Source organism: Zea mays, chromosome 3, assembly GCF_902167145.1.
Source record: "Zea mays cultivar B73 chromosome 3, Zm-B73-REFERENCE-NAM-5.0, whole genome shotgun sequence".
Taxonomy (NCBI): Eukaryota; Viridiplantae; Streptophyta; class Magnoliopsida; order Poales; family Poaceae; genus Zea; species Zea mays.
In genome coordinates this window covers 68,610,689-68,636,676 of record NC_050098.1, presented here as the reverse complement: position 1 = coordinate 68,636,676, position 25,988 = coordinate 68,610,689, and the positions used below count along the sequence as shown (strand labels likewise).

Here is a 25,988-nt window from a genome sequence, read left to right as displayed (position 1 = left end):
CCTGGCTGTCCGGTGGTGCACCGGACAAGTCCTGTAGACTGTCCGGTGTGCCACCCGCGCGTGCTCTGTCCTCTGCGCGCGCTGGCGCGCATTTAATGCGTTGCAGTCGACTGTTGCACGCGAAGTAGCCGTTGCTCCGCTGTCTCACCAGACAGTCCGGTGTGCACCGGACATGTCCTGTGAATTATAGCGGAGCGGATTCCCGAAGCTGGCGAGTTCAGAGTCGCTCTTCCCTGGAGCACCAGACACTGTACGGTGGTGCACCGGACAGTCCGGTGAATTATAGCGAAGCGCCTCTGAGAATTCCCGAAGGTGAATAGTTCATCTTGAAGTCCCCTGGTGCACCGGACACTGTCCGGTGCGCCAGACTAGGGCAGCCTTCGGTTGTTCCTTGCTCTCTTTGTTGAACCCTTTTCTTGGTCTTTTTATTGGCTTAGTGTGAACCTTTGGCACCTGTATAACTTATAGACTAGAGCAAACTGGTTAGTCCAATTATTTGTGTTAGGCAATTCAACCACCAAAATCAATTAGGAAATAGGTGTAAGCCTAATTCCCTTTCAGCCTTCCTCTACCTCAAATCTTTACCTCTCTTTGCATCTACGTCGAAAACTCTAGTATCTCTCTCCTCGATGGGGTTCCTCCCGGGAGGCGAGCGCACAAGGAGAAGTCGCTCCTACAGCAAGGTTGCGGACCGTCCGGCCCAGAGCCGTGGACCGTCCACGCTAACGCAGAGAGCACCACCATTTGGTTCATCCTAGTGTTTGGCTCTAATTCGACGCCAACATTATTCCAATCGAACCAATGTATTACTTTCTTTATCAGTCATTTATCATTCCTGCCCTAAGAGTAGATGTAGCGTAGTTCTAGTTGTAGCTTCCCGCATACACACCTCCACCTTATCAGACTTTATGTCGTCTAGATCCGTCTTGGGTTACCTGTCATCCTAAGTCGACCCTAGGATTTTATCCTCTCAGAAAGCAAGATCCACTTCATTCAAGATACTCTTCTTCGATTGGATTTCTAATCTCTAGGTGACTCTACGTCGCCTGGGAACGTTCCAGGTGGCCTGTCAACTCGGAGCACCATAAGATCTCTCTAAGGGGCGAGATCTAGGTTCCCGCACGAAGAAGATGATCCTGCGGCATTGCGGACTGGTCTAGAGCGTGGACCGTCCGAGCGCGACATAGAGAAAGAGCTGCTTCTGTAGCAAGGTCGCGAACAATCCGCGCCGTCACAAAGGGCACCACGAGACGATACATCCCTAGTATTTGGCACCAAATCGATGCCAATAATTTTATTTCGTAAATAACATAATATATTTTTGAATAACATGATACGACTTAACTGTGTAACAATAAGTATTTTATGATCCTAAACACTTTAAATCATATCCTATTTTATCTTTTAGAAATAAAATATAAGGTTTTTTTGTTGGTTTGGGAAATAACGAACAGGCCTACAGGCTACAGCGTACAGGGTATCCGTCCTCTCCGTTTACTCTTTCCTCACCATCACATCGCCGCTGCCGCGACCCGCGGGCCGACGAGATGAGAGCCGCCGCTGCGGCCTCCTTCCATCTGGCACCCGCCACGAAACCGGCCCATCGCCGCGGCTGCACCACAGAGTCCTGTTCCCTGAAGCCTGCGCCGACTGCTCGGCCACCTCGCCTCCGCTCGCTCGCCGGCCGGGCGCCTCTTGTCTGCGCCTCTCTCGGTAACCGTGTCACCGCTTCCCTGCCCTTCTCATATGCACATTCTCTCTCTCAAATTTGCGATGCTTGTCCTGGCTTCGCCTTGAATTGACCAATTGGATTGAAGGACACATCATTTCTCGGTTATGTTCGCAACCGCTGCTAATAGAGCTTGACATCAAAACAATTTGGAGGACGTATCCAATCCTCTCAAGCTACATGTTCGTTGATGACCACACCCTCTGTTTCCGATGGAAATGAAGGAGTAGGTTGCGATTCATGCGGACAGAAGAGTATAAGTGGTGCTGCTTTGGATGGGCGCTAGTTATTGCTAGAGTATATTAGTTAGCTCCTGATAGGGTTGGTTTAAGATTGATTGTAATCCCGCCATAACCTTCCTTATCTCCAAACCATGTACTTCTATATGTTCATGTCAGATGCTCAATACAATACATCCCATATATTATACACAATCTGTCCTTCCTTCATGGTATCACGAGTCCAAGTTCAAACCCTAGGCCTCTAGCTCCCACTTCACTCGCATTGCCCTCAGGCCTAGTTTTGGTACTCTAGTATTGACCATATCCACATGTATTGAGGTGGATTGGGGTGTAATCTAAACTAATTTACAACCCAATCCACCTCAACACATGTGAATTGACGCCAATACTAGAATACCCAAAGAATACCCAAACAAAGCCTCAAGGACGTCCATCTCCACCAGGGGCAGCACCCTCATAGGATGCGTCGCGAGTTCATCTCATCCATCGTGCTCGTCGTCGTCGTCAGGCATAGCAAATCAGGGTTCTCACTACTTCCCTGGTGTGGTGTCTATCGCCTCCATCGTTGGTTGTGTATGCCTCGCTCCATTCTATCTAGACGTCATCATGGTGACGACTGCGACCAGGCTGCCGCGTTCAAGGTTCTCCTCTCACCATCATGGAGACGGCTTTGGAGGGCGTCCCCTCCGCACACTAGGCCCCACCGCGCGCCCCTACGCCACACCGCTGGCCGTGTCGCACGATGGACCCTCTGCGGCTCCGCCTTCGACGATCTAGCTGCGCCGCGACGTCGCGCGCTGGCCCTTCCTACCGCGCAATCCTTGTTGCCGGTAGAGGAGTGGGTGGCACGGACACCTGCAGGCGAGGGGGAGGACGAGGCGAGGAAGCGCTTGACGACGGACTCCATGGAGGGGTGGTCGAAGGAGAAGGCCTTGCCAGTGGGGCCATGTCGGCGCCGCAGAGGATGAACAACCATGTGCGTCACTTGGAGAACCACACCTGCCGTGCCTCGTCGCTCTCTATGTGCTTGATTTTCTATCGTCCCATGCTCGGCCGGCTGCACTCGCCATCCTCATACCCGATTTGCTTTCTCTATCCTTTCTGTTTTGTGTGAAGAACGATGAGAGGAGAGGAGCTAGGGCACCAGCTTTGGTCTTTCTCTGTGACTTATTCTTTACGCTAACAAGCATGAGGAGAGAAAGTAGAGTGGCTAAGGTATCAGATGTGTACCCAGATCTATTGTTGCTCCGTATTTTTTACCCGACCTATCATCTGGTATGCCTCCCCATTGCCCACCGCCTGTTGACTCGCACGTCATCGACATTAGTTTCGACAACACCAGCTTCATCTTCTTCGAGCGTGCAATTGGCGTGGCCTGCGGCGTAACCGGAATGACTGCCTATCCACGCCTCTTCGTCTGCACGTCCATCTACGCCAGCTCATCGTCGCCACCACCGATCAGGAGGTTCCACCATCGACATCGCCATCATCGTCTCCGTCTCGCACGCCATCTACCTGATCAATCGATCGCGGGCGAACCACCCTCCTGAGTCGTCTGTCATCCATTGCGTGATGCTTCGCCAAGCAAGAGGGCTGTCACTGAGTTGCCTCCGAGGGCCGCAACGTCATCGCCTGTCGTCGTCCTCACTGTTGCATCTACACGCTATCGACTCTATAGGTGCATGGTGTAGGGCTGGAAAAAAAGCTCGAGGCTCGCGAGCCAGCTCGAGCTCGGGGTGGCTCGGCTCGGTTCAGAGAGGCTCACGAGCCTTGAGCGAGTCGAGCCTGGTTTTCGAGCTCGCTGGTCCACCGAGCCGAGCCAGCTCGTCTGGCTCGCGAGATGTGCCAAATTAATTAAACTATACAATAATGATGGATAATGGATAATTTTACTTATAATGTTGAATGATGATATATTTTTCACATTTATATAATATTAAATCACTATATAATGCAATATTATTTATCAAGGTCTAGCTCGTGAGCTGTGCCAAATTAATCAAACTATATAATAATGATGGATAATGGAGAATTTTACTTATAATGTTGAATGATGATTATATTTTTCACATTTGTATACTATTAAATCACTATATAATGCAATATTATTTATCAAGGTCCAGCTCGCGAGCCGAGCTGGCTCGCGAGCCAACTTCGAGCCGAGCCGAGCCGAGCCTCCTCTTTCAGCTCGTTGAGTGAACGAGGCGGGCTCGGTCTACCAACGAGCTACACCGAGCCGAGACGAGCTCTCGGCTCGTTTCCAGCCCTAGGTGCATGTCTCTCGTGCATGGTCTTTTCTAGTTGTTCGAGTTCTTCGCCTCCTTTAAGCACTGCTGCCGCGCTACAGTGGCGCTGTCGAGGATCTTCTTTCTATGCACCATGGATTTGTCGCCGCGGCAACTCTAGGAACCTTGATTTGTTACCGCGACTACCTCTTTGCCTTCGTCCAGCACAACCTCATCGCCAGCGTCACCATTTTTTCGTCGCCTACTTTGTTCACTCCGACAACAGCGGGCTGCATCAAAACCTTCTTCCTTGCCGTTCTTTTGCACACTACGACCGTCATTGAGGCCTTCTCTGTTGGTCCCTTCAGACGCTGACACTTGGTTGGGGCTTTCTACCTAATACTTCCGGTATTGGCAACACCAACACATGCATTTGTTTATGACGCGTTTCCAAGCGTGGCAAACCTGGTGCACACATCGTCCACAACGGTTTGACAACATCATCCTCGGCTCAGCTTCTTCCTCTACGACTGCCTCGACTACGTCGTCGTCTTCGACTATGGCGCCCTTCTCCTGCGCCACCATTCACCCTGACGCCTCTTGGCGTGTTGTCGGCCTTTTCGCATGCTGCGCTTGCACCCGTGACTTGTGCGGTTTGTCTTCTTTGGCATCCTCGACAGCTACATCGACCACAACTACCCTACGCACGACACCTCGACAATGGCTCCGCGCCCTTCCACTCGGCTACCTTAACGTTATTGGCATAAAGAGCTATCATCTGCATGGGCTACTCCAGTCGCAACATTCACACTGGTTTTCTGACTGCGGGGGATAACTCTATTGTTATCTAGTCTGTCCGTTCGTATTGCTAACGCTACGACTGCAGGGTGGATGTTAGAGTGTACTAGGCAACTCCTGATATGGTTGGTTTAGGATTGATTGTGATCTCGGGATAACCTTCCTTATCTCCAAGCCATGTACTTCTATATATTCACTCCAGAGGCTCAATGCAATACATCCCACACATTATACACAATCTGTCCATCTATAATCAATTTTTATTGATTGCGACGTGCTCAAAGTTGTAACTTGCAAAGGTTCTTGTGTTATGTTCTTTATTTCCAAACCTGGATGTTCACAGAGATGACTGTAACTCTTCTTTCTTTTTTCTTGTGTGTGCTTCTTGCAGGGATATCTCATGATAAAGGGTTCGACATTTCTGACCCCAATGTTGTTGGACAGAATGATTTACTGATTGTGGGCCCTGGTGTTCTTGGGCGAATCATAGCTGAGAAGTGGAAAAAGGTATTCCTAGCTATGATTAATAGTTCTGACATATTTACTCGGCTCCTCAATCACCTTAACATTGAGAATCATGACCCCGAACAGCTTACTCAACCAATGATTTTATTTTTTCAAATCAGTTTTAGATCTTTGTTGTTGATGTTGTGGAAAACTATTAATCATTGGTTTTCAAGCACTCTGTAAGAAATGCCAACAATTTCTTTATGAAAAGCACCGATTCTTTTTGGTATGATCCCTTTCAATCAAACAATGTACCGGGGGGGGGGGTTGTATATCAACTCTTGCATAATTCCATATTTATTTCCTTCTATGAGAAATATAAGGCTAAATTCTTGCCTTCTTGGTAGAAACCAAATTTTAAAGCAATGCTGCAAGCCCTTAAATTATATAATATTTTCATCCTATAGGAGCATCCAAGTTGCAAAGTTTATGGCCAGACCGCAAGCAAAAATCATCACAACGAGTTAACAGATCTTGGCATCATCCCCTCATTGAAAGGCACCACTATTCATCAGAAGGTTCCACATGTTATTTTCTGCGCTCCCCCGTCTGGTTCAGATGATTACCCTAGGGATGTCAGGTAAATGACTGCAATGGGAATGATGATTTCATCAATGTATTTCAATTTTTCCAGTGCCATATTTTAGCACTTTGTTCACTTCTAATGATAATGGTATGACCTGGCTTACTATTTTTTTTGAAATAATGAAGCTATCCAAATCTGTGTTCTTCTACTGCATTACAGTAGATAACATTTCTTGAAAAAAATTAGGACCACCGGTACCAAAATCTGTTTTGGGATGTGTTAGTCTGTTCAGGTTGAGATTTCTTATCCAAATCAAACTTCATGGGAATTTGGACACTATATCTTATTTAAGGGAACATATACGGTGCACATGAGCCTTTGGTGCACATAGGTTGCACATTAACTAACAACGGTCACAAAAAAATATAAAAAATTTCATACATATTATTCCACCCTACTCCAATTATATACAAAATTTTTACTCCAATTATATACAAAATTTCAATTTTAAATTCGTATTACATGAAGAGTAATAAAAAAGATAAAATTTCTGACAAGTTTAAATTAGAAAATCAGCTAAAATGTTTTCTCTTTTTTATTACAGCTAAAGTATAACGAATTTAAATTTGAAATTTTGTATATAATTGGATTAGGGTGGAAAGAATATGTATCAATGTTTTCAAAATTTTTTGGTGAACTTTATTAATTCATGTGCAACCTATGTGTACCAAAGGCTCATGTGCATCAGATATGTCCCCGTTATTTAAATATCAGTTGGGTTAATCTGATTAAACTGATGGCAGTTGTTGGCGCCAATCTGGGCTCGAAACACCGAGAGATGAACCACCTGGCGGTTTAGATGGCCAAATGGGCCATGCCTGACGGGCTGGCCCGAAGCACGACCCATTTAATAGTGTCGGGCCCGACGCGAGAGCCGTACCATGCTTGGGCCGCTGCCTCGGCCCAGCCCGGCACGATTATATATTTTTTATTTTACAAAACATAGTATATATATATTTAGATTTTATATTCGTTATTTACAACAAACACACTAGAGTTCTACTGGTTAGCCTCCTTCATGTAGCGTTTCTCAGCGTTGGACCACGAGGGCGTGAGTTTGAAACTCGACCCCGCGCTATTTTTGCTATTTTCCTGGTTTAATTGGACAGCGTAGACAGGTTAACGGGCCGGCCGGCCCGGCAACCAGGCCGATGTGCCGTGCCTGGGCCACAACTGCGACACGCGGGTTGGTCAGGCACGACCCGATTAGACGTCGGGCCTAACGGGCCCGTGCCGTGCCGGGTCGGGTTGGGCCGCTCGTTTGGGCAACTATACTTGGCGGTGCTCTCTGTGGAGGCGCAAACGGTTCGTAACCTTGGCGCATGAGGTCCGCGACCTTGGCGCCTTGGGCTTGGACGGTCCACGATGGCGCAGAGGTCGTCTTCTTCGTAGCAGACCTAGATCTCGCCTACCGGGATGAACCACATCGGGGAGGAGAGATCCTAGGGTGTGTCTTGGCGTTGGCAGGTCACCCAAGACGCCTCTAGTCGACGTAGAGCTGAAGAGAGGTGAAGATTCGAGGTAGAGGAAGGCTAAACTAGGGCTACTTCTAATGCATAAGGTAAAAACGATAAGTAGAGTTGAATGGATGGATTGTGGGGGGTTTAATCGGTCGTAACCCTTCATCTATATAAAGGGGGAGGTCTGGACCCGTTACAAGTCGGTTCTCGAGTTAATCCCGCAAGTTTTGCTAACAAATCACACTAGAAATTTGGAACCCTAACTGATTCTGTAGACCGCAGATAGTCCGGACCGCGGATTGTCCGTCCAGGGGCAGACAGTTCGTTAGGCCAAATTCGGTGGTCAACATATGCCCCCTGCCTTTTGCTGGAGGTTGACGAACCAAAAGCATATGTACTGTCAGCACCCTTCAGGAAATAATAGACCTCACAAGTCATCTTGTTTCCGAAGTAAGAACAAAGCCTGATGCAAGTCACCGGCTTTTTTCAATCCGATAGCGTGATAATTCAATAGAGCTCTAATGCATATGCACTACCTTCTTGCTAGCGTATTTGGAGAGCAATTGATCAAAAGTAGTGCTGGCTTTGACCAGCTGACCATTTGCGTTATATGTGCTTTGCTCCTGCGTCTTCTTTTTCGCTTTGTGTGGAGGCCGACGCCTCTGGCCATGGGTGGACTGTCCGGCTGAGTCTGCTAGCGTATTTGGAGAGCAATTTATCAAAAGTAGTGCTGGCTTTGACCAGCTGACCATTTGCGTTATATGTGCTTTGCTCCTGCGTCTTCTTTTTCGCTTTGTGTGGAGACCGACGCCTCTGGCCATGGGTGGACTGTCCGGCTGAGTCAGCCGGACTGTCTGTTTGAGCACTGGACCGTCCGCGCGCAGGTGCCGGACCATCCGCGATGCTTGAGTCAGGGAGCTTTGCCCGACTGCTCGATTGGGCGTACCCCCCGGCGCCTTCGGACTTGTTAGTCTTCCTATCAAGAGTTTTTCGACCAATCCCTCCTTTTGATATATTCGACGTGCGAGGATCACCAATGACAATGTTTTTGCCTTTGCCTTTATCGGTCACTTCCGGCCGAACCAAGACATTTTTGCTTGCTGGTTATATTACATTGACAGGAAATGGTTGCGTGTCTACTTGCATATCTTGAAAACTCAACCGACTTTCATTTATGGCCGATTGTATCTATGACGAAAAATGTTACAATCATTGGTGGCATGGGAAAAAGAATTATACCACTTGCAGTAAGCACGTCTCTTTAATTCATCTAGAGGAGGAAGTTTATGAGTTACTTTAATGTTGCCACTTTTCACTAGTTCATCAAATATTTTATTACACTTAGCAACATTAAAAGTAAATTTAACTTCTTCTTGCCGATTCTTTTGAACCGGCTGTAAAGAAGAACAAGGTGAAGGTTTGGCCTTTGTTGGCCAAACAAGTTCAGCGGTACATATATCTGTGGATTCGTCGTCCGAATTATCGTGCTCCACTAGATGTATAGTATGGAAAACGTGGGCGCCCCCAAAATGTCGTTTTTCCTCTGGTTAGCAGCACTTAAAAAATGTTGGACAACTGACATGTTTGCTAAGAGAAACCTTGATCATCCTGAAAAATGTCCCCTTTGTGATCAAGTTGAGGAAATCCTGAATCACATCCTTGTTGCCTACGTCTTCACAAGAGATTTTTGGTTTTCTTGGCTTGGGCGTTTGGTTTGCAAGACCTTTCACCGCAACCTATGACAGTCTCCTTCTGAGGCTGGTGGGAACAATGCAACTGTTGGTAGTCTCATTAACAAAGGATTGGACTCTCTTATTACTTTGGGAGCTTGGACAATTTGGAATCACAGAAACAAGTGTCTTTGATGGTTTAGCCCCCTGTTTAGCACAGGTGCTTAGGCAAGCAGGGGAGGAGTGTGATTTATGGTGGCTGCTGGAGCCAGGGGTATCTCCCTGTTGTTGGCAGCCACTCAGGTGCTGAATGGGGTGGTTAGGCGGTTGTAGCTATGGTTGTGTTAATGAGTGTGTTTTGGTTTCTTAGTTTTTGGCCTCCTTAATGGGGTTTGTATTAGAGTTTGTCCTTTTCTCCTTAATATAAAGATGTGCAGTTCTCCTGCGCGTTCGAGAAAAAAAGAAACCCACAAGAAACAAGGATAGAAAGAAAAAACACCGAAAGGGTAAAAGAAAGACAATAGAGTTAAAAAAATAATGGTTCGGGCACATTGATTGCTAGTCTCTAAGCGCACCTATCCTTAGATATTTCCTTGAGATATTCCACTTCTTAAGACCTCTCTTAACCGCCTCGTCCCAAGTTATTTTAGGTTGATCCCTACCTCTTTTTACATTATCGGCCCGCTCTAAAATCCCTCTACGCACCGGCGCCTCAGGTGTTCTCCTTTGGACATGTCCAAACCATCTCAACCAATGCCGAATCAATTTCTCTTCAATTGGTGCCACCCCAACCCTATCCCAAATATCTTTGTTTCGGACTCTATCCCTTCTTGTGTGCCCACAAAACCAACGTAACATGTGCATCTCTATTACACTCAGTTGTTGGACATGTCGCCTTTTTGTCAGCCAACATTCAGCACCATATAGCATCGCCGAGTGAATCGCTGTCATATAGAACTTACTTTTAAGCTTTTGTGGCAGCCTCTTGTCACAGAGGACGGCATAAGCATGACACCATTTGAACCAATCGACTGAAATTCTATACCTAATATCTTCATCAATATCACCATCCTTTTGTAGCATTGATCCTAAATACTGAAAAGACTCCTTCCTAGCCATCAATTGCCCATCAAGGGTAACATCTCCATCCTCATGTCTAGTCCTCTGAAAACACACATCATGTACTCAGTCTTGGTCCTCCTAAGTCTAAAACCTTTTGACTCCAATGTGTGCTTCCACAACTCTAGCTTCCTATTAACCCCTTCCCTACTCTCATCAACTAACACCATATCATCAGCAAAGAGCATACACCAAGGAATATCCTCTTGCATGTCCCTTATGACCTCATCCATCACCAAAGGAAATAAATAAGGACTCAATGTTGATCCTTGATGTAGTCCTATTTTAATTGGAAAGTCGCTAGTGTCGGCGTCACATGTTCGGACAAATGTCATCACATCCTTGTACATATCCTTGATGAGGGTAATGTACTTAGTTGGGACTTTGTGCTTCTCCAAGGCTCCACCACATGACAATTCTCGGTACTTTGTCATACGCCTTCTCAAGGCCAATAAAGACCATGTGCAAGTTGTTCTGCTCTCTATATCTCTCCATCAATTGCCATATGAGGAAAATCGCCTCCATAGTCGACCTTCCTGCATGAACCCAAACTGGTTTTGGGTCACACTTGTCACTCTTCTTAGGCGATGCTCGATAACCCTCTAGCAGAGCATCGTATGGCTCATCAGCTTAATCCCATGGTAGTAATATACTTTTTCTCCATTCTTCAGGCATCTTGTTTGACTGAAAGATAAGGTTAAAAAAGCTTAGTTAACCATACTATTGCTCTGGTACCTAGGCATCTCCACACCTCCAAGGGGATGCCATCAGGGCCCATCGCTTTACCTCCCTTCATCCTCTTCGAAGCCTCAACGATCTCCTCCTGAATTCTCCTCACAAAGCGACTGTTGGTGTCGTCAAAGGAGTCATCCAACACAAGGGTAGAACTTCCATTCCCCCCATTAAACAACATATCAAAGTATTCTCGCAATCTATCCTTGATCTCCTTTTCTTTACCTGAAGTCGATCGACCTCATCCTTGATGCATTTGATTTGGTTGATGTCCCTTGTCTTCCTCTCACGGATCCTAGCCATCCTATAAATGTCCTTCTCTCCCTCCTTCGTGCCTAGCCGCCGGTAAAGGTCATCGTACGCCTGCCCCTTTGCTACACTCACAGCTCACTTTGCAACCCTCTTTGCTATTTTATAGCCCTCGATGTTGGTTGCACTCTTGTCAAGGTGGAGGCGCTTGAAACACTCCTTTTCCTTAATGGCCCTTTGCACCTCGTCATTCCACCACCGGTTGTCTTTTGCTTTCTGTTTGCCTCCCCTACTCACACCAAACTCTTCTGAAGCCACATTCTGAACACATGTAGCCATCTTTAGCCACATGTTGTCTGCATCTTCTCCTTCTTCCCAAGGCTCTTCTCCTACAATCCTGTCCTTAAATGTTTGTGCCACTTCCCCTCTAAGCTTCCACCACTTTGTTCTCGCGATCTTGGCACGTTTGTCCTGATGGACACATACCCGATAATGAAAGTCTGTCACCACAAGCTCGTGTAAAGGGACAACACACTCCCTAGGTATCACCTTACAATGTAAGCAAGCACGTCTATCCTCCCTCCTTGCTTGGATAAAGTCGATCTGGTTCGAGTGTTGACCATTGTGAAAGGTCACTATATGCGATTCCCTCTTCCTAAAGAAGGTATTTGCAATCAACAAGTCATAGGCTAACGCGAAGTTCGAAACATCCTCCCCCTCTTAGTTCCTACTACCCTGTGCACTCACACGCAACCTACATTAGTCGCACCCACATGGCCGTTGAGGTCTCCTACTATGAAGAGTCTCTCACTAATAGGCACAATACTAACCATGCTATCCAGATCTTCCCTAAACTGCCTCTTGGTGCTCTCACTAAGACCTACCTGAGGGGCATAAGCACTGATCAAATTCAAAGCCGCATCTCCAATTACCAGTCGGATTAGGATAATTTGGTCACCTTGCCTCCTAACATCAACGACTCCATCCTAAAGGCTCTTGTCGATCAAGATATCGACACCATTCCTACCCGAACTTGCCCCCGTGTACCAAAGCTTGAAGCCAGTATCATCCACCTCCTTCGCCTTTTGGCCTTTCCATTTAGTCTCCTGGATGCATAGAATATTTACACGCCTCCTAATTGCTACATCCACTAGCTCTCGTAACTTATCTGTTAGGAACCCTACGTTCCAACTACCTACACGAAACCTAGTTGGTTCGACTAGCTTCCTTACTCTTCACACCCGTCGAGAGAGATGTGAAGACCCTTGCTCACTTTTCACTACACCCGGGTGCCGATGTAGCGCACCACTAAGGAAATGATGACTCGGTCCTTGCTCACTTAACACCGTGTCTAGACGACACGGTGCGTCCCAAGGGGAGATGACCTAACCCTTGCTCATTTAACAACATACCCGGGTTCTGATATGATGTGTCGCTAAGAGGTTTATGCCCCAACGAATTTCTCATGGGTTTCATTTCCATAGAATGGCTAAGTAGAGGTTGGCTCGCCAAGCCTAACACCCCACTCCTTTACCAGGGCTAGGGCTTGGGACCTGCTATGTTTAGACAAGCTCAACCATCACAGTATCATGCATAGTGACAGAGAAAGGGGCTGTAAAACATGGGTGATTTCTCAATTCTTGAGGTAGGACCTGATGATTTATTTTACTTTAGTTAGGCTATATAAGAATACTCAGATGAAACTACAGATATGACAGAAGACTTTATCCATCCTTGAATTTACCAAGTATATTATGCTTGAAACAACTTCCCAATTGGTGATAAGTGTTTTGGATTTCTTGACCAAAGAAGGTAACATATCGACTTGTTAGAAACTAAGGTAACATATTGTGTTTGGCTATGGCTATCATGGAATCTAGGTGCTGCATTTTATCCTGTACTTGGTGTTGTCCGTAAATATTTATTTATGCTAACAATGAATTAAAAAGGGTTTTTCACAATTTGTAGAATATAACGTACTTGCTGGTTAATCACGTGGATACTATATAAAGATGGGCATTGCTAGCTTTTTTTAGTGTCAACACATCTGTGCATCACATCATAACCATTCATAATCCATACTTGACTGCATTTTGCAACTGTTGCATGTGAGACTGCTATGAATTCATCATTCATCTTTCTTCCAATAATTAAATTATATCTTATGGAATGTGAACATGTGATAAATCCTCATTTCAGAAAATGCGTGCAGATTGGCAGCATCAAATTGGACTGGTGAAGGATCTTTCCTGTTTACATCAAGTACAGCTCTGTATGATTGCAGTGACAACAGCATGTGCAACGAGGTACTAGAGAAACACTTATTCTGCAGGGATTATATTTGTCTCCACTATTTTATCTGTCTCTTTTGGGTGGGTACAATTGGGAAGATTTTAAAAGTAACCACAAACCATGTTATGCATCCATATCTATATTTTAGTTATCAGTTGGAGAACTTTGGCTGTTCTGCTTTCCTTCTTTTTTTTGTGATGTATTAACAATAAATGTTTTTTTTTGCAGGATTGTCTGTCAGTGCCAATTGGCAGGAGCCCTCGTACTGATATTCTTCTAAAAGTGGAAAATGTTGTTCTTGAGGCAGGAGGCTGTGTTCTCAGGCTGGCTGGACTTTATATATCCCCAACTAATGCTTAATTGTTTGTAGAAAGGTATTGTGGGACACGAAGGTGGTGCGCACCTGCGGGAACGCGCCCAGCACATCGGGGCCACCCGCAGCGTGCTAGGTGGGCTGCGCCGCTGCGGCGCCGGGGGATGCCACTGTGGCTTCTGGCCTCCCCAGGGAGTGAAGCACACCCAGCCACCCAAGGGCCGACCAGTGGTGATGTGCCGCGGCCATGACTAGATACTGGCCGCTACTGCCACAACCCTTTCTCTTGTTACGGTTGTGCCATTGCCGCCGCCCCAATGACTGCCATGGCCAAGTTGCCACGATCAGAACCGTCGCTAGTGTTGTGGCTGCCATCGCCCTGGCCGTGGACGCCCAGGCTAGTGGAGGCCATGAGGCACCATGCCGCAAGAGGGTCGGCCCACATATAGCAGTCTGGGAGGCGACCTGCCCTCATTGGCGAGAGCGAGATGAGTTCCTCGGCAGCGGGCAACGCATCACGGATGGGAGTTGGCAGCGACTGAGGGACATGCGTGGCCAGAGAACCAGACCTAAGTCCGAGTCTTTGATTATATATATATATATATATATATATATATATTAGCCATGTGTTGTGTTAGACAACAATATTCATTGCCTTGTATATAGGCGTGATGCCTGGCTTCCTTATGCAGCCGGCCAGCCTTGTATAGCAGGTTAGGATAGAGAGAGATTTGGGGAAGAGTCCAGGATGGTAAGGATCAATTAGGGTCCTGCTGTTTCCTTGTTTAGGAGGTTTCCTTTTACCTCTAGCTCTTCCCCTATATATGTAACATCACTCTTCTTTATCAATATACACACAATTCCTGCATTCTACTTCACTTACATGGTATCACGAGTCTAGGCTTTTTTTCCCTGCCGCTTCCGCTTCCAGCGCGCCTTCTCTTTGGCACTGCTCCAACGCGCCTTCTCTTCGGCGCTGCTCCATGGCCGCTACCATCTTCGGCATCGAATCTGATCCCCTTGCTGTCCCACAAGAGGATGATGCCATCCAGGAGGATGAATCTGATCCCCTTGCTGTCCTAGGCAGTGGCAGTGCAGAACATTCGCATCCTCATCCCGCTCCTCCTCGACGTCAACTCCACATCCTACGCCCGATGGTGCGATACCTTCCTCCTCACCCTCACCAAGTTCTCCCTGGAAGGTCATGTTCTCTCCAATATCACTGCATACACCTCCCTCGATTGGGTTCGCATGGACGCCGTCGTCCGTACTTGGATTCTCAACACCATCTCCGACGACCTCACCGACACTGTATCCCAGCACGGCGTCACAGCTCGCGTCTTGTGGCTCTCTATCGAGTCACAGTTCCTAGGGAACCGCACCACCCGTGCTCTCTACGACGACCAAGAGTTCCGCTCCTTCTCCCAGGGCGACCTTCCCGTTGCTGAATAGTGCCGTCGCTACAAAAAGCCTGCCGAGGATCTTCGCGACCTTGGCGAGCCCGTCTCCGACAGAACTCTTGTCCTCAACATCATCCGGGGTCTTAACGAGCGCTTCCTTGCGCTGGGTCTGCATCTTTGCCGCACATACCCCCTGCCCAGTTTTCTGTAGGTCTGCGACGACCTTGCTCTTGAGGAGCTCACCATGGCGAAGGCTCCACCTGCTGCTGCCCTTGCTGCGCTCACTGCGCCTGGCAGCATGGGCAACACTTCTCCCGCGCCCTCCACCGGCGCTCCTCGTCATTCCCAGCAGCTGGCCACACAGCTGCCGGCCCCCTCGCAACCCTTTGGGGAGCCTCCGGCGGCCGCTACAACTCCAACCAGCGCGGCAAGAGGGGCAAACGCGGCGGTGGTAGGCACTCCACCAACCGCGCCGACGCTGGACCTTCCGCTGGCCAGGGGTCCCAATACAGCTACTACAACCCCTGGTCTGGGGCTATCTACATGTGGCCGGGTCAGCGACCACCTACCACGCCTCGCCCACCCCAAGGTGCGCCCTCGTCTCCACAGGCTCTGCTGGCCGGACCCCCTGGTCAGTGGACCGGACAATGGGGTGTTCCCCCGGCCTCCTATGGGCCACCTCCCGGCTACGTCGGCCCACCCGCTCCCACTCCGGTCTGGGATCAGCAGACCCTGGCTGCCAACTAACAGACTGTTGCTCTTCAACAACCTGTTCAGCATGAGTGGCACTTCAACACTGGTGCCACCAGCCACATGACCTCTGACGCCGGTATCATCTCTCAAACCCATCCTTCTCGTCATATTCCTTCACATATTGTTGTCAGTAATGGTCATCTCATTCCTGTCACTTCCACTGGCACCACTCACCTTCCACATAATCTATCCCTTAATAATGTCCTTGTCTCACCGTCCCTCATTAAGGATTTGATTTTTGTTCGTCAATTCACCACCGATAACAATTGTTCTGTTGAATTTGACCCGCTTGGTTGCTCTGTGAAGGATCTTCCTACTCGGCGCGAGATCCTCAGATGTGATAGCTCTGGGCCCCTATACCCCCTTCGGCTCCTGCTACCACCCTTCATGCATCAACAACACCTACTACGTCCCTGTGGCACCAGCGTCTTGGGCACCCTGGTCACGCTGTCTTATCACATCTAGCCCAGCCGTCAGTCATTTCCTGTAATAAGAGTGCCACTGCTCCTTTATGTCATGCTTGTCAATTAGGACATCATGTTCGTCTTCCTTTTCATACATCCACCTCCAGGGCTACTAAATTTTTCAGTTAATACACTGTGATTTGTGGACCTCCCCTTTAACTAGTGTCTCTGGTCATAAATATTATCTTGCCATTTTAGATGATTACTCCCATTTTCTGTGGACATTCCCTTTGCGCCTCAAATCCGACACCATGTCCACCCTCACTACTTTCTTTGCCTATGTCCGCACCCAGTTCGGAATCACCATTCAGGGTATTCAGTGCGGCAACGGCCGTGAGTTCGACAACCTACGTGCCTGCACATTTTTCTCCTCGCATGACATTCACCTTCGTATGTCATGCCCCTACACCTCCGCCTAGAATGGCAAAGCCGAACGCATTATATGATCCATAAACAATGTCGTTCGTTCCCTTCTTTTCCACGCTAGTGTTCCCCCCCGCCTTTTGGGCCGCAGCTGTAGGCACTGCCACCTATCTCATAAACATCCTACCCACCAAAACCCTCAACCATTCCACGCCTCACTTCTATCTATTTGGTAAACATCCTTCATATGAGCATTTCCGTGTTTTTGGTTGCACTTGTTATCCCAACCTGTCAGCCACCGCCACCCACAAACTTTCCCCCCGCTCCAACCTCTGCGTTTTTCTCGGGTATTCCCCCTCACCACAAGGGCTACCTTTGTCTCTATCGTCAATCCAATCGCATAATCATATCATGCCACGTGGTATTTGATGAAGCCTCTTTTCCCTTCTCCAAGGCTTCTTCCCCTCCCACGCGTGCTGCACTTGATTTCCTGGACGTCTCACCTAACACGGTCTCAGTTCTGTCACCAGTTTTTTCTTCTACAGGTATTGCTGCAACAAAGGACTGTTCACCTGGCGAACCACCTGTGGCTGTCCCAGACTCCTCACCACAGTCCCTTGGACAACCACGTGAAATTCAGCAGGCTTCCTCACCTTCACCAGCAGCCTTGGCGTCTCCTGCTGCTGGATCAGCAGCTTCGGCGCCTCATGCTGCTGGACCAGCAGCCCTGACACTTCCTGATGCTACAGGGACTCGCGTCGTGCAGCCGGCTCCACCAGTAGCTACCCCGGTTGCCCCCAGAGCGATCACCGTCGACCGTTTCGGTGGCCAGGTGTACTCTCGCCGTCGACCTCCCACTGCAGCGTCTCCTTCACCTACAGCCCAGACATCTGATGCTACTGGGCCTCCTGATGATCCAGGAACTACTCCAACTGTCCCTGCCGGCGCTGTTGTTGTCCCCCCATGTGGTCAACCACCACCGTATGACCACTCGGGGCAAGCGTGGCCTTTGGTTCCCCGCTCTGTTTGAAGCTTCAGCACTGTCTCCAATTCCTCGCAGCTATCGCGCTGCACTGGCCGATCCCCACTGGCGTGCTGCTATGGAACAGGAGTATGCAACTCTGGTTGGAAACAACACCTGGGATCTCGTTCCTCGGCCACCTCACTCCAATGTTGTGACAGGCAAGAGGATATTCAAGCATAAGTTCAACGCCGATGGTTCTCTTGAACGGTATAAGGCACGCTGGGTCCTTCGCGGGTTCACACAACGCCCTGGCATCGACTTCTTTGAGACTTTTAGTCATGTGGTCAAACCTGCTACAGTTCGGACAGTCCTCTCATTGGCTCTTTCACGAGGTTGGCCTATTCATCAGTTGGATGTCAATAATGCCTTTCTTCACGACACGTTGTCTGAAACTGTCATCTGTGCTCAGCCCACTGGTTTCGAAGACTCCACTCATCCGGATTATGTATGTCGTCTCAACCGCTCTTTTTATGGACTCAAGCAAGCCCCCCCGTGCATGGTACAACAGATTCGCTTCTCATCTTCTGCAGCTCGGTTTCATTGAGGCCAAAACAGACACGTCCCTGTTTGTCTATCACAAGGGTGCAAACATGGCCTATCTTCTTATGTATGTGGATGATATTGTGCTCACTGCCTCCTCCCTGCCAACAATACGACGAATCATCAGTGCCCTCCAACAAGAATTTCCTATGAAGGATCTTGGCAGACTTCACCATTTCATCGGCATGCATGTTCAGCACTCTACCTCAGGCATCTATCTTTCCCAGCATCAGTACATGATTGAGATTCTTGAGCGAGCTGGTATAAGTGATTGCAAGCCATGTACTACACCAGTTGATGTGAACCCCAAGCTCCCCTCTGATGGCGCTCCAGTTTTGGATCCCACTGATTACCGCAGTCTTGCAGGAGATCTTCAGTACCTTACATTCACCCGTCCAGACATTGCTTATGCTGTTCAACAGGTTTGTCTTCACATGCATGATCCACGGGAACCACACTTGGCTGCCCTCAAACGCATCCTACGATACATCAGGGGCACTTTGCATCTGGGGCTGTTTCTTCGACCAACTTCTCAAACTGAGTTGATCGTTTACTCTGATGTCGATTGGGCGGGCTGTCCGGACACCCGCAGATCCACATCTGCCAATGCTGTCTTCTTCGGTGACAACCTGGTCTCCTGGTCTTCCAAGCGCCAGAACACAGTCTCTCGCTCCAGTGCTAAAGCCGAATACCGTGTTGTTGCTAATGCCGTTGCTGAGGCAACCTGGCTTCGACAGCTCTTGACTGAATTGCATGCTCCTCTTCCGAAGACGACCTTGGTATACTGTGACAACATCAGTTCTGTCTACATGTCCTCCAACCCCGTTCAGCACCAGCGCACTAAACATGTGGAGATCGACATTCACTTCGTTCGGGAACATGTTGCTCTTGGCAATGTCCGTGTCCTACATGTACCGACAACTTCACAGTATGCTGACGTCTTCACTAAAGGCCTGCCGTCTTCGGTATTCACTGATTTTCGGTCCAGCCTCAATGTTCGCTCAACGGACGTATCGACTGCGAGGGGATGTTAGACAACAATATTCATTGCCTTGTATATAGGTGTGATGCCTGGCTTCCTTATGCAGCCGGCCAGCCTTGTATAGCAGGTTAGGATAGAGAGAGATTTGGGGAAGAGTCCAGGATGGTAAGGGTCAATTAGGGTCCTGCTGTTTCCTTGTTTAGGAGGTTTCCTTTTACCTCTGGCTCTTCCCCTATATATGTAACAACACCCTTCTCTATCAATATACACACAATTCCTGCATTCTACTTCACTTACATGTTGTACAAGTGAAGTACGACTTCTGGTATAAAAAACTAGGCTATACAATTATCCTAATATTATTATGAATACGAACTCCAAACTCTTGCACATTACTATGGGTGAAAGCGGTTAGCATTTCCTTGACTTGGACACACAAGATAGACAGAGGTGCACATGTTTTCTGGTTGAGGAAAGGAACTTTAGACACACGACCAGATCATATCATCAACCAGATTCATTATGAGGTACAGATTTATTTTGCAGTGTTACACATCTTACGATCTGGTTGAGCACTTGACCATATTTAATATTTATGTTATGTCCAAAATCTGTAAATGGATGCTACAATTTCTTTACATAGCCTTGCATTTGGCTAAAAAAAAGCTAAGCAGAGTGACTATTATCTCTGAAATGTTAGTAATTTTAATATTGTACTTATTTATGAAATACAAAAGCATTGGTTTTCAAAACTATATATGTGGCCTGTAAATCCTGGAGCTTATATTGTTGTAGTCTATGAAGCAAGCTACTAAAGTGATTGTTGTTAGTTTGTTACTTCATATACTGCAACGCTATCTAATTAGAAGTTACTATATATTCACTTAATTTAGTTTTACCATAGCATTGTTCGATGTGATCCTAGCATGCCCGTGAATGCTTTGGTTCCCTATAGAGCTGTTGATGTCTTTACATATTCTTAAGGTCCTTACCATGTCAATCACATGGACTGGTGTGGGTATAGCTTGTTCCTCAACGAACACTATATTATTAGCTGTGATTATACATATAATATTGTTGCCAGGATGCTGCCTCCCTTGCTGTAGCAATCATGAAAAAGGGACTGCGGAGTCGAATATTTCTGGGTTGTGACAACAAGCCCCTTTCCAGGTAACTGCTGACCTTGTTCATATCGGTTTCTTTGTTTTGTAGTCAGTTTTGCTGTGCAGAGTTACTCTTCTGGTTTGCCTAATTTTAAAGGAAAAAAAACTTTACAGGCAAGAAATAATGGATGCTGTTAACAATAGTGGAAAATTTGACACGAAGTTTGGAGGCTTTACTGGTTAGTCTTGTACGACCTGATATGGTTCTTTGATTCTTTCATATTCTTGAGTGCACAGGCAATAGCATATAGCTTAATTAACCCGAAGTGTGTTTTAACTCCAGGTACTGACGGTCCATTGGGGAAGAGAATGGAGAATTCAAAAACTCGGGCTGAGATCGGTTGGGAACCAAAGTATCCAAGCTTCACCGAATTCCTTGGTATCAGCAGTTAACATCCTTGCATACTGTTCAGTTAGTCTGACTCAGCTGAGTAGCAACCGTGATTAGATTGTACCATCGTTTGAATTTTTATGGCCTGAACCGGTGATGGTGTACATCTCAGCCTACTTTGGGCCTGTCCCCAGTATTTTTGATTTTCACACTATTTGAGCTATGAACCAGACAGATGCCACCCCATCCCATCGGATAATATATATTGTCACGTGAGTGGATTTGTCGATCATGAACCTACGTGGCTACATATGGTATACTCTACCGACTATCGCGCTGCAAATTGATTTCAACAAACTGAAATTGTTGCAGAGAATTGACAGTCAACTACCGAATAAACGAATAATCAACCAAATGCGAACGCGTGCAGACTTGGTTCTTTAGCACACTTATCGTATCCGGCAGTTTATCTAGTCATTCAAAACACTATTTTGTACGATAAACTGCACTGTTTATAGGGTAGAGTTTAAATATGAGAATGAAGATTTTAAGTTGCTGGAGATAGTTACGAGTTGTTTATTACCCACTCTGTTCTAAATTAAAATTTATTTTAGTTAATTAATAGGCTCATATAATACTTAATATATATGTTTTATTTATGTTTCTAAATTCATCTTCATCTATTTAGATATACATATAAAATTCAAAAGCTAAAACGAATATTATTTAAGGACGGAGAGGTACTTCAGGTCCGGTTCATGAGACGTAGTTCATCGTAATACGTCACCCAAATTACAGGTTGACCGTTTATTTATTAAATATTAAAATTCTATGATTATAAAGCTATGATTATTGGATACTATATTCTGATCATGAATTTAACTATATCCCGTGTGTTACAATATTTAGAAATTGTTCACCAAATTATTGGTCACATGTTAAGAAGCTTGAATCTTGTTTTGTGTTTATTTTATAAACTGGACCAGAGGAAGTAGTTGTCTGGTGCAGTTAGGCTGGTTTCAATCAGGGGATGTTGGTAACGGCTGATTCCACGTGGTTCGATAGGTCTGTGGATCTGTCTCTTCGGACAGTCGGACCGCTGCATTATATTATATGGTTCAGTTGGTATCGATCTAACTCGCTCCGTAACAGTCGTCTTTAGTGATATGACATGTTCTTATTGTTGTATGTGTTTGTCATGTCAGCTAGTTCTTTTTACTATTTGAAGTCCAAAAATTCTAAAATCTAGTCTATAAATTAAAATTTACTTATGCATTTTTATTTTTATGTTTAAGTCATGTATTTTTATTTATAAATTATGTATTTTTTATTTTTATGTTTTAGTTATGTAATTTTTTACTGTTTTTATAAATTATGTGTTTTTATTTTTTATTTACTTAATTACTCGGATGATTTATTTTAATAAAATACCATGTTTCGTTTCAACTAAGTCTGGAAAAAAATAATATGACAATGAGGTGGATGTAGGCTAACGATAAAGATTATATACTGGAGAATCACAATATATAAGAACCGAGGATGGTCATTAGCATGGTCGATAGTACGATTGATAAAGCTTGAAAGTGTTAGAACTAGTGTTTGACCTACAACTTTGTAGATAAGATTTTACTGAAGAACAAGTACGTTAGGCGGGTTTTAAAACTGTGGCGTGAACAAAAAATTGTCATAAACAGCCTATTAAAGTTTGGTAAAATATGGTTATTGACTGAATAGGTCGTTGAACCACCCTTGATCTATAAGGGTTAGTTTAGAAACTCGATCCTTGGGATTGAAAGGGAAATTAGTTTATTTCCACCGTAATCCTAAACTAGCCTTGATATAAATCTTAACACCCGAAGCAGACGCTCAAGAGTGTCATGTCACTCGTTAACTTGTAAAACATAGGATCCGGAGATCACGGGATACCCATAGTTGGATCAGAGTCATCACGGCTCGTGGGCTATTAAGATAAAACTTAGGGCCTCGCTCACCTCACCAATTGTTTTGCCTCCTAGGACACGGAACGCGCGAGTCCGCTTGGATAGGCGACGGCGCGAGGTCACAAGGCCGTGCCATGGCCCTGGCCGAGCCGCATCCAGCCCTTGATGTGAGCACCCACCCGCTAGTAAGCGCGCCCCGGGCCAAAGAACTCAGGTATGGACTTCATAATGTTGTTTTTTTTGGCGCCTTCACCCTCCCAATCTGTTCTAGCCAACCTCATCCTTGACTTAAACACCCAATGAAGAATATGCTATGTTAGAGTTAGCCATATGAACTCTAAGATCTCCCCCTGCACCAGAACTTGATTGTCCCCAATCAAGAGCATCCGAAAATATCGTCCTCAATGCCTCATAGAATTCTCAAGTAGAATCAGTTGGAGATAAATGAGACCAAGTAACCTTGACCTGCACCACTAGATGACCGCCTTTACAAATGAGGCGACGCTCCGGTATTTGAACCGGTCTCACGTCCACTCTAGATAAATCAACCATATGAGACAAACCAGATAAATCAGAGTAGAACTAGGAGTGAATGGTTTTAACAGGAAACATGGAATATTGAGTGAATCAATGTAGTTGTTGGCAAATCCAACTTATAGGCCACTGAACCGATATGCTACAATATTGTAAATGGTCCAAAGTATCTGAATGCCAACTTCAGACAGCGTCGATTGACTTCCAAGCTCTAAACATATGGTTGTTGTTTCAAAAGAACTGAATCATACACGATTAGTTCGATGTTTATCAACTTGTAGTTTCATATGGTTCTTAACAGTGGCCAACCTTTCCTATAACAACCAGGGTTGAAAACGGACGGAAAAAATCCCGTCCCGACCCGTACCGTTTTCTACATTTGACTCGACCGTTTCCGTATTTATGGAAAAATATGAAAACGGGACGGAAATGAGAGATGACTTATTCCGTCCGTTTTTACGAGATCCCGTTTTTTTCCGGATTGAACCCGTATTTATTCCGTATTTGACAAATATGGGACGAGCCTAATATGCATTAGTATATAAACTAAATCCTCGTGTATTTAGGTGACAAATTATAGCACAATTGACCATTGTAACCACCGGCTCTTTTCAAATGACAAGTGATCTAAAGTCTTAAACAACATCGGATGTAGCTAAATGTACACATTTAGCAACCAAACAACAATAGAATGTTGTCTCTCTATATCTATTCGTTTTATGTTATTGTTCTGCCAATCAATCACTAGTCAAACATCAATAACATTTCTATTTGTATTAAATTATGAGTTTCCGTTAGTATTTCCGTTTTCATTCGTTTTCGCAATTCCGTTTATCCCGCTCCCGTTTCCGTTCCCGACTATTTCAGACCCGATCCCGTTTCCGATGATAAAAGGCGGATACGGAAACGGGAGAGAGGTTTTTCCGTTCGTTTCCGTCCGTTTTTATCCCTAATAACAACCAGCGCCGGCCCTGGTGGGGGTCGAGCAGTGCCCCCGACCAGGGCCCCCATATTAACGGGGCCTCACCCTAGATACTGAAAATCACCCTAGGTACTAAAAACCAGTACATATATACAAGTATATAACATATTGTGTATAGATCTATATATTGGCTCTATAGAATTTTTTAAAGGTCTAATTATAATTCAACAACACAGCAGCAACAAGCAAGGATAATTCATTGTAGCCCATTAATCTTGACTTCGTAGTCTCAGGCCCAGCCGCCTAGTCTCTCAGTGTGTAGTGAGACAACAATGTTTGCCGTTTCATTTCTATCTCTCGCATAGTCGCAGACAGACAGACGGTCATGCCCTATCCTCTTGGTAGCGAGCGCACGAGCATCGGTACGGTGATGCTTTCGTCCTGCTCTACACGGTGAAAACGAAACTAAAGACCTGATCGACTAATTTAACAACGTGCATCCATTAATCAATGTTCGAGGTAACCTTCTTTTGAGTTATTTGGACACATATATATGTGGCATTTTTATGCGAGATGTTTGGCTATATTTTAATTACTTTTTATTTAATATTAATACCTTTTTCAGATATACATAAATATTTATTGATAATATATACACATTATATCTAAGTGTAATAATTATAAAGAGCCTCTCATATAAGTTTTGTCCCGAGCCTCTAAAATATCAGGACCGTCACTGATAACAACTTGGAGTAACTCTATCGAGCAGCCAACAACTCCCTCATAGTGAGATCACCAGGCACTGAAACACTTGATTCCCTAATAAAAGCTGAGTCATACTGTGACATCCTAAATTTGGGGTATCAAATTTCTTTTTTGATATCCACCAAATTCAGGTGTTACCCTCTCCTTTAATTACTTCTCTTCTCTTTTTTCTAAATAATGGAGAGTTATTTTACTATATATATATATATAAGTTTTTAGCGTAGCAAAATAAAATCCTAGAGAAGCTTCGATTGTTGCATTCATGCCATTGCATAGTGGTTATGAGTGCGAAAAGTTGAAATATGTAAAATTATCTGGAGGATGTCATGGGAAATTTTGGAACCTTCGGAACGTTTTTCGAGTACTAAATATGAATTTCAGCCTTTTCTGATATTATTTTAATCCCTAAAATCAAGTATTTTTGAAAACTGAAATATTTCGAAAACCATGATAATATATACATATCTTCCTCTCGTTGAGCCGATTCCAGATCTCGTGTCATTTTCATGGGATCACCAGACCGACTCTCCTCGCGAACAGTGTGTCGCTCGTGTCTACCCCCGTCTACTCTTGGTGTCAACCCCATCTACCCCGATCAACCACCTTGCCTCACTTCCGTCACGCAACGCCTCACATGTTAACCTGCCTAAGCAGCGTTCAACGCTGTGTGCAGCTACATCAGCACTAGAGACTTAGTGCAAGAGCACATCGCTTTCAAGATATGGCCCCTAGCTGCCAAGTGGGAAATGGCGAAGGATGTTGGGGCTGAAACAAGTCAGAATATTGGAAAAGCAATTTGGTTCATTTGAAGTACTCTTATCGGTACAAGAATCAATTTGGTGAACCTGATGATGACTGGCTTGACGCCATCGAAGCAACAAGTGA

The 25,988-nt window shown here is 45.8% G+C and overlaps 1 protein-coding gene across 2 annotated transcripts; it reads left to right on the top strand.

Moving 5' to 3' along the window:
* The first annotated feature begins 1,444 nt into the window (after positions 1-1,444).
* LOC100193101 (NAD(P)-binding Rossmann-fold superfamily protein) lies at positions 1,445-21,238 on the top strand. Of its 2 annotated transcripts, XM_008673888.3 has the most exons (10): positions 1,445-1,713; positions 5,386-5,501; positions 5,909-6,081; positions 12,855-12,962; positions 13,530-13,623; positions 13,838-13,948; positions 19,886-19,975; positions 20,533-20,618; positions 20,726-20,790; positions 20,895-21,238. In XM_008673888.3, exons 1-10 carry the CDS (start codon positions 1,548-1,550, stop codon positions 21,002-21,004), a joined length of 1,119 nt encoding a protein of 372 aa, XP_008672110.1. In that variant the 5' UTR covers positions 1,445-1,547; the 3' UTR covers positions 21,005-21,238.
* The last annotated feature ends 4,750 nt before the right edge of the window (positions 21,239-25,988 follow it).